The following is an 8,962-nucleotide window of genomic DNA, read 5'->3' as shown; positions in this document are numbered from 1 at the left end:
GCTGGGTCTCTTTTAGCTTGGAGAAGAGGAGTCTGAGGGGCAACCTCATTCGTGGTTATCAATTTGAAAAGGACGAGTGTCAGGAGGAAGGAGCCAGGCTCTTCTCAGTGATATCAAATGATAGGACAAGGGGCAATGGGAGCAAGGTGGAGCATAGGAGGTTCAATCTAAATATGAGGAAAAACTTGTTTACTGTGAGGGTGACAGAGCACTGGACCAGGCTGCCCAGAGAGGTCGTGGAGTCTCCTTCTCTGGAGACATTCAAGACCCGCCTGGACGCGTTCTTGTGTGACCTAGTTTAGCTGATCCTGCTCTGGCAGGGGGGTTGGACTGGATGATCTTTCAAGGTCCCTTCCAACTCCTAATATTCTGTGATTCTGTGAGCTTAGAGCAGAATGATTCCCCCTCTCCGTTATGGGCACCTTATAATGAAATGAGGCTAGATTGTCAACTATAAACATTTATTCTGTGTAGTGCTAACACTTACTTGTTGGTCTTTGACATGTGGTTCTCATCCTTGCTTCTTCACCTTACAGATCTGCATCAGTATTTTGAAGTATCAGAAGAAATAATTTTTGGAAGAAAACTTTTCCTTCAGTGGTTTGATTCCCAAGAGCAGGAGTCTAGTGCATATTCTTTAGAAAGGGGCCTGTGTTCCTTCTATTTCTATTCTTCTCGTTCAAGCTTCAAGCAGACAATTATTTCCACTGTCATAGGAAATTTTGGTCCAAAGCAGAATAAAACCCACTATTAGAAGCACATTATTACAAAATAAAGAAAAAAAAAACCCACAGTAGGTTGATATTCAGTTCTTAAACTTTCCTGTTATCTATGTTTATCTATTTATGATCTTTAAAATTCTTGTGACAGTTAACTTTCACTCTTATATCTTTATATTACCCATCTTTTTGAGATTCATTGAATTTTTTCTTATCCAACTATATCTAGAATTTTTAGAGAATTCAATCACACATCTCCATCAGTTAAGAACTCAAATTCTGACTAGGATTTTATGCAGTATTTTTATCTTTGCCAAAGTCTTACTTTGACACCTATATCATCATGTAGCTTACACTTACTCTTATCATCTTCCTGTTAAAATGGCATTTCTGTTAAGCATCACCTCAGCTGGCAGGATGAAATTCAGACTTGACAGAAAGCCCTTGTATGGCTTTCTGTCTCTAGCTTATTCTCTCTCTCACTCTCTTCCTCCGTCCCCTGTTTTTTTATGACAAATTTATTTTTGGATCACAATATTTGGGTTGGTTTTGAGGGGGTAATTTAACTTTATTTTTACAGAAAGTGGGCTAATTTATTTATACTCTTTTTTTAAACTTTTTCCAAATGTATGGTTTTCTCTTGTGGTCAGAATACACACACTAGATATTTTTCAGTCTCTCTATAACAGATTTCAGTAAATCATATTGAAAGACCATGGCTTTTTGTAGTAAGTCTTAAGGGACAATCTGTTTCTTCTCAAAAACTCTTCAAAGAGGTCACAGACTTCACTGATACTTTACATTCTTGTCTCAGAGAATAGAGCATATTTTACTAGTTGAAAGTGCCACATTGTTTCATGGAAGTCCATTTCTGAGACAGGTAGGGCATCAGCAGCTTTTCATTTGTACCTGCTCTTTTCTTGCAGCTTCTGAACAAGATGCTCATTTTGACAGTGTTACTGTATGACTGTTAATTAACAATGGTCTTACTATTTGCCTCCTTCACCAGTAATTTGACAATTCACCTGTAGTCAGGTTCAGTCACCAAAAGGTTAAAGGAGGATGGGGACTACTTTCTTACCTTTCAGAAAAAAAGAGCTGAAATATTTGTTTGCACTATTTCTATGGCAGTTCTTTCCTAACTGATAAAGAACCTTTACCTCAAAATCATCTTAGAAATACTGCTGAAGAATATAAGCTGCTTTTGCATATACTTTGGCCTTCTAACACTTGGTAACTTGCTAGGAGAAACAAAAAGTGTATAGGCTAAAAGCTTGTGTATATGCTTGCATTGTGTTTCCAAATGTCTTCTGTATTAGAGATCATAGACAAAAAAATTCTCTGAACTACATGTGATATATCTCATATTATCTGGTGTGATACGTGCTTACATGATTCCCAGAAATAGTATCTCAATTTCCTGACAATTAGAAGGGTAACATCTAGTTTAGCATTGCATTAGTGTACTTAGTTTTTTGCAGCTTTTATTTTTACAATGGTTCGACTCAGTGCATTCCTTCTACTGTTACATACTTCAAGCCATATGCCTAAACATCTGCTGAGTGTTGCTTTCAAAGGAGGCATCAGGGTGAAGAGCCTTGATGACTCTGCCTTGTCCATAGATTTTGAGAGTATGGCAAATAGTTTTGAGGAAATGGAAAATAATGATTGTTTGCACTCTGAGTCCCTTAATATAATAGTCCCAAGCCTACTTTACTTAACTGAGAATATCAAAGAAGATTAGGCTCTTCAGCAGTATCGATGCAATGCTGTTCATTTCTATAATCACTGAAGCTTAGCACAAATGAAATTGCAATAACCTCTAAATTAAAGGCAATTCTACTTCATTAGGTTGCATAGCACTTCTGCACTACTCTTAACTGTTCAGAGTAACTATATAAAACATTAGAAGTATCAGTGTACGTGGTTAAGGAGCAACCATGCAGAACGTTACCTCTGTAACTAAGTACCAGAATGAAAATTGTTAATTTTGCCTATGAATAAACCTGTGCAGCTGATAAGCATATTTATTTTCAGATAAACAGATCCTTTTCTAATGCTCAGTGCACTTTGATTTCCTTTACTTATTAGTCTCAGGAGGTATTTAGGCATTTGTGTATTAATTATTTGAATGTAATATCTTAAGGACTAACTAATACAGGCCAACATGTTGACAGTAGGTTAAAAAGAATTAAATAAAAAAAAAAAAGAAAAATAAAAAGAAAGCAGAGGGTAGGAGTTGAAGAAACTTCATTTTTACAGGGAAACAATATTTAATAGTAATGTTCATTCTGAATTTGTCTTAAATTATTACCTGATCACAACAGGATAACTGCATTACATACACCTCCAGAGCTGATTACACCTGTAGCAATTATAGACTACAACAGAGGAATTATTCTGAAAATGGCCAACATCAGGGGCATCCGCACTATCTAGAAATATCTCCACATAAGTATTTTGATGTTGAATTATTGTTATTATTGACTATTCTTGTTTTAAAATTTAATAGCAAACTATGAGTGGCTTTTTTCATTGATCTGTTTTTCAGACAAAAATATTTTTCAAAGTCATGGAACATCCTCCTATTGAGCTTCTTTCGAAGAATTTTCACTAGCAAAAGTTCACATTTGAAATATGTCACCCAGCTTCAAATTGATGAGCTGGTCCTACTAAATTCTTCTGGATTTGAGTATCGTAGCAGCCTACAAAAAATCATGTATCAACTGCTAAACTTTTTGATTTTTCATGATCCAGAAACTACTTACTGTCCTGGACTTAATTGCACTAGGTCAAAAACAGGCATGTATCTGAACCTTTTCACTGTTGTGAGCTTCCGGTATCAAGACTTAGAGACTTATGGGTCTGGAGGTGGTTTACATGCATGCTTGACAACCAGGACAATTTCCAAATACTAGATTATTGCTCATGGTTGTAGGCTAAACATCAAAGAATAATTAATTAAAAGAAATATTTCTTTTAAAATGTTTGAAAAATAGGAAAGATGGTAAAGACAGTTGTACCAAAGATTACATTAATTATTTGCTATTATTAATTTCCTAGGAATGCCTGTGAAAAACAACATAGCAGCTTTACGCCAGTCTCCAGGGCAGAACGGCACCAGCTTTCATGGTTGCATCCGTAACCTGTATATCAACAGCGAACTCCAGGACTTCAGAAATGTGCCGCTGCAAGTGGGAATTCTGCCAGGTTGTGAGCCTTGTCATAAGAAAGTTTGTGTGCATGGAACATGCCATGCTACCAGCCAGTCAGGCTTTTCCTGTGAGTGCGAAGGAGGATGGACTGGACCCCTCTGTGATCAGCAAACTAATGACCCATGTCTTGGAAATAAGTATGTCATTCCTCAAGTCAGAACAGTAGTATAATATGCATATAAGTCCTGTGTTATGTATATTTTCATAAAAGTTCATACTTTTTAAAGCAAGAAACAAAATATCCTGGGCAAGTAAAAGTGAAAACAGCACCCAGGTTGTAGTATATTCTCTCCATAAACTTAATGAGGAAAAGTCCCCACTTTAGGGGTGCGCATACACACAATTCAGAGAAGTTCTGCCTAAAGCCTGGGATATGCTCTTAAATACTTTTGTATGGGCTACTTCTGTAATGAACTACACCAATGTAGGTGTTAGTATGACACTTGGTACAAAAATAATTTAAAGGAAATTTCAGATGGAAAAAAAATTCTATTTGCTTATTTATAATTGTACAGAATGAGGAAATACTATTATTATTATTACTAATATTATTATTATTACTATTATTATTATTACTATTGATATTCTCTAATGCGTTTCAAAATCCTGTTACAATACATATATCTAGTATTTTTATATTTTCACAGTACCCCAGGTTTTAGCAGGAAAATAGATTTCTACCTTTATGTGCTTTTGCTTAAGATTTGACTAGAACATTTCACGCTGGATATTTTATGTAGATTTATAGAGAGGGTTGTGTATATACATGTGTAGAGAGAGAGCGAAAGAGATGTATATAAGTGTATATGAGAGTATTGATATCTATGCATATTCATCTTTTAAATTTACTATAGAGACAGATTCAGTTTTTTGGTTCATGGCTTCCCAGCACAAGATCAGAAACTTCGGAAGTTCAAAGTTCTTCGGAATTTGTTAGTCATGGGCAACAAGATGTCATTCTGTTTCCCCTTACCACTGTCCTTACTACAGTTTGGCAAATATTTTTTGATTTTTTTTTTTTGGTAAAGTGAGCCTGCTTGAATTTTTGGCTGCTGCTTTTTCAGTGCTCTGGCCTACATATATTTTGACTTTTGAGAACCAGTGGCCTGAGTTTGCTAAGAGATTCTAAGACGATTTTCACTTCGATATAAAACCACATTTAAGTGATCTTTTCGCAAAGTGTGTGTGGAGAGTCTGACCTTTCAAAGCTTTGTATACCAGTTAGTATGCTTTACAATGCAGTTAGCATTGTTTACATTGGTTATGGACTCTTAGCACTATAAAGTTTTGAACTCTACCCAAAGCTACAGCAGTGAATATTCAAGGCATATCATTATAGCGCGTCATTGTTTATGGGTCTTTTTCTTACCCTGTCCTCTTTCACAGTAGCTTAAAAGATAAAGAAAGGAAGACACAGCAGGTTAAAAAATACAAATGGGATATCTATCACACATCCATTTTATACTTGAGGAGTAAAAACCAAAATGGAACTGCAACCGTCAAGTTCTATAATAGAAAAACCTAAAGAATTTCCTTGGAGTGTCCTTGAAAAATTAGATCTGTGTAGGTTCTACACACATCAGCACCCAAACTGAATGGTTTTTGCAGTAAATTACAGAACTCGGCAAGTATCAGATACAGCCAATATCAAGGACAGAATTAAGTGAGAACATTAGTATTTTGTTAGCTCTTGCAAGTATTTGTTTTGTTTCAGCTGTATACAGTGCTGTAAGCCTTTAGAAGAGAAAAACAAACCAAAATTGTTTATGTGGATTGAAGAAGAGTTTTGTTGTTCTTTAGTTCCTCGGGAATTTTATTCTGTATTTCTGGATTTATCTTTAAATTCTGTCTACTGAATAGATGCATTTTGTCCATCTAATACAGTATAACTTTCCACTTTATGTAAGAAACAGACTTGTCACTGTGATCTCTGTTTCAGAAATGTTTGGGATCTTTTAGAGATCCCTGCACACCATGGAAAGGCTTAAGGCTTAGATTTATTTTACCTAAATCTAGGTGCTTAACTTAGGAACATAGTAACCAAAGTTTGCTTTATAGTCAGTAAAGGCATAAACAAGTTTCTAAAGAGTAAATTAAACCTCAAGTGGTCTAATCACCCTCTGGATAAGCTCATTTGTTTCCATGACTGTGTGGGGATTTTATGGCAATTATACATCTAACTTGGATGCCTGACATAGGTACCTAAAATTAGATAGATGAAACTGTGTTGAAGAGTTTGCACTTAGCTTGATGTTCCTCTCAGTACAGTCTGAAGATGAAATTCAGGGATTCAAAGAACAGGTGGAAGCAAAATTATGAGAATTTGCATTAGCTAAGATTTGATCATCTTCTAAGTCAACCAGAACTTTACTAAATATCCTGACATAGATTACTTTGGTATCTAAAACAGTCTGTACAGAACATGACATGGTGTCACTGTCACCTGAGTAACTTCATATATCAGATGTCCTAAAAGTAGTTGTTACATAAATGGTGAACAGATCAAATGCTAAGCATAATGAAAACTAAATGAAAGCTATCTGCCATGTGATAGTGTCTAAGCCTTCAATTTTGAGTTACTTAATCTAATAGTCTTGGAATATCAGACTTCAACCACAGGAAAAATTTGGAATTTTTTAGGGAACATAGTTGCTTCAAAAGTACAGACTCTTGCATAATAGGGAAGTTGGAGATGCTTAAGCTATTAGTAAAGTTTTATATTTGCAGTTTTTAAACCCAAACTGGATATGTGAATAGAGGCTATGTGTTGCACCTTCCATTTAAATATTGATGACTTCCCATACTCCTTTTTCTCCAAGTTTGCAGTTTCCTACTAAGTTGTTAAAGTTAAAAAGCGTTGTGCATTCTTTTCAATTTTACCAAGTTTCTTACTGTACTGAAGAAGTAGAGTACAAAGCAAAAAGTTTCCAGAAATGCAGACTGTGTTATCTAACTAATTTCAAAATTCGACATTATTCTTAACAGAACACTTCTTTTAATATGAAATGCAATTTTATATTAATTTTTGCCATCTTCTTCTTGAAACAAAAGATTTCATTTTAGATTGAATGAGTTTTTGGTTTTTTTTAATCTAAAGCTTTTAATTTTCTTACTGGCTGCCACAACCTACTAGGGAGGTTGTAGGCTCAGAGATCTTAACGACACAGAAGGGAGAAACATTAGGGAGGGTGACTGTGACCTTGATTGTCAGGATGGCATTGTTCGTACAGAGGAATTTTCACTGTGGTCTCCCTAGGAAACAGTATGTAGGTAGAAAACTTGTGTATCAAGACAACAGTTAAAGAAAAAAACAGTATTTCTAGGAAGAAAGTTATAGACCCTGTGACACCAAATGAACAAAGGGAAGTGATTTTATTCCAAGACATTGGTGATGTTTTCAGAAGATTAATTTCCCCTGATCTTCAGCTTACATGTAGGAACATGTAATTGAACATCCTCCTTTTTGGGAAACACTATGTATCTCTTGAGACATAAAACCAGCTATGTGTTCCTACACTATTGTACATCAGCAGGTAACAGCTTAACTCACAGCGTTTTTTTGTTTGACAAGAAGATCTGAGCCTGACACAAATGTCTACCAAAGCTCAACTGAGAGAGCAGCTAGTTTAATCACTTGAGTGAGACTTGATAATATGCAGCCTCATCTCATGTGATTTTTGTGCAAGAGTATTAGATGAGTGCTGTTCGCTTTCAGGGAAGTGAAGACCCGCCCCATACATTATATGACCATGCTACTGGCAGTTGGCAATGCAGACTGATGTATACGATGGAAGAGCATGTGTTCAGCTTAGAAACTGCTGTTGCTGGATCAGATATTTTCAGTTAGGAAGTTTCTGACCTCTCTTTGTGCTGGGACACCCATACTTTATAAGTGGCAATTTTTTTTTTTAAATGACACAAGAACTAGAGTTTCAGGTGAGAGTAGTTTTTCTCTACTTAATTCTAGTGGATTACATTTGCGCTTGATTTTGCTGTGTTCTTCTGAAAAGCATGCTGAAAATTTAGGCAGACAGGAAATGTTGGTTTTAATAACTGTGGCCTGTGAAAGTCTTCCATAACACATCTACAGTGGCTGCTCTCTGGTGAGATAGACTTCTGTACTGCAGCTTGGATTGTGGAAACCTGCATACCAATTATAAACAACTTCACTGCATCTCACTGAAAAAGTCCATTAGAAACTAAAGCAATTTCTTCTGAGTACAGTCCAAAGTATTTGTAGTTAATGTTGCTTAGTTTGAACTTTGATGAATGATTTATTTTTATTCTCTTGGGCTTGTTTCCCCTGTAGATGTGTGCATGGTACCTGCTTGCCGATCAATGCGTTTTCATACAGTTGTAAATGCCTGCAGGGACATGGGGGAGTCCTCTGTGATGAAGAGGAAATGCTGTTTAACCCCTGCCAGTCCATCAGGTGTAAACATGGCAAATGCAGGCTTTCAGGACTTGGGAAACCATATTGCGAATGCAGCAGCGGATACACGGGCGACAGTTGTGATAAAGGTAAAAAAAACCCTCCAAATCATGTTGTTGTTTTGGTCTTAGAAAAGAGGTTTTCTTATTAAAACATGAACAGCCAAAAACATTACCAACTTTTTTTTCCCCACAACACACACATATGTTGCTTTTTTTTTTTCTTCCATAAGAATTTATCTTGGTGAGAGAAAAATCAAACTTTTCCCATGAATTTGTTTACATTTTGAGGATTTTTTCATCAAATGTTTTGCTGTGAAAACATTTCTCTTTTTTGCCTTTATTCAGAAACACAATTTTTACTATATTTAACTATTACATTTTACCTGCTGTATCTTTCTGTATTTATTGTTTCTCTGCCTTCTGCAACTGAGAAGCCAAATCCAATGATTCTGCTCCTAGTTTTATCACAAACTCTACTTTTGACCTCTCAGCTTCAACTGATTTATCACAGCGAATTATGCAGGTGAGATGGATGAAAACAGGATGACTTCTCCCCCTACCTTTTTCTTTTTCCTTTGCCTATCAAAACTCTCC

The 8,962-nt window shown here is 35.9% G+C and overlaps 1 protein-coding gene across 1 annotated transcript in view; it reads left to right on the top strand.

Moving 5' to 3' along the window:
• Positions 1-3,780: 3,780 nt before the first annotated feature.
• The window catches only part of LOC104545291 (slit homolog 2 protein-like), a 7,643-nt gene continuing 2,461 nt past the window's right edge, over positions 3,781-8,962 (top strand). The window contains exons 1-2 of the mRNA XM_010190389.1: positions 3,781-4,071; positions 8,244-8,455. Coding sequence (XP_010188691.1) covers positions 3,785-4,071; positions 8,244-8,455 — 499 coding nt within the window. The 5' untranslated portion in view covers positions 3,781-3,784. The remainder of the gene's footprint in view (positions 4,072-8,243; positions 8,456-8,962) is intronic.

Source organism: Mesitornis unicolor, unplaced genomic scaffold (assembly GCF_000695765.1).
Source record: "Mesitornis unicolor isolate BGI_N332 unplaced genomic scaffold, ASM69576v1 scaffold5978, whole genome shotgun sequence".
In the NCBI taxonomy this organism is placed as follows: domain Eukaryota; kingdom Metazoa; phylum Chordata; class Aves; order Mesitornithiformes; family Mesitornithidae; genus Mesitornis; species Mesitornis unicolor.
The sequence above is the reverse complement of the archived record's forward strand: the minus strand, read 5'-3'. Positions and strand labels throughout refer to the sequence as shown.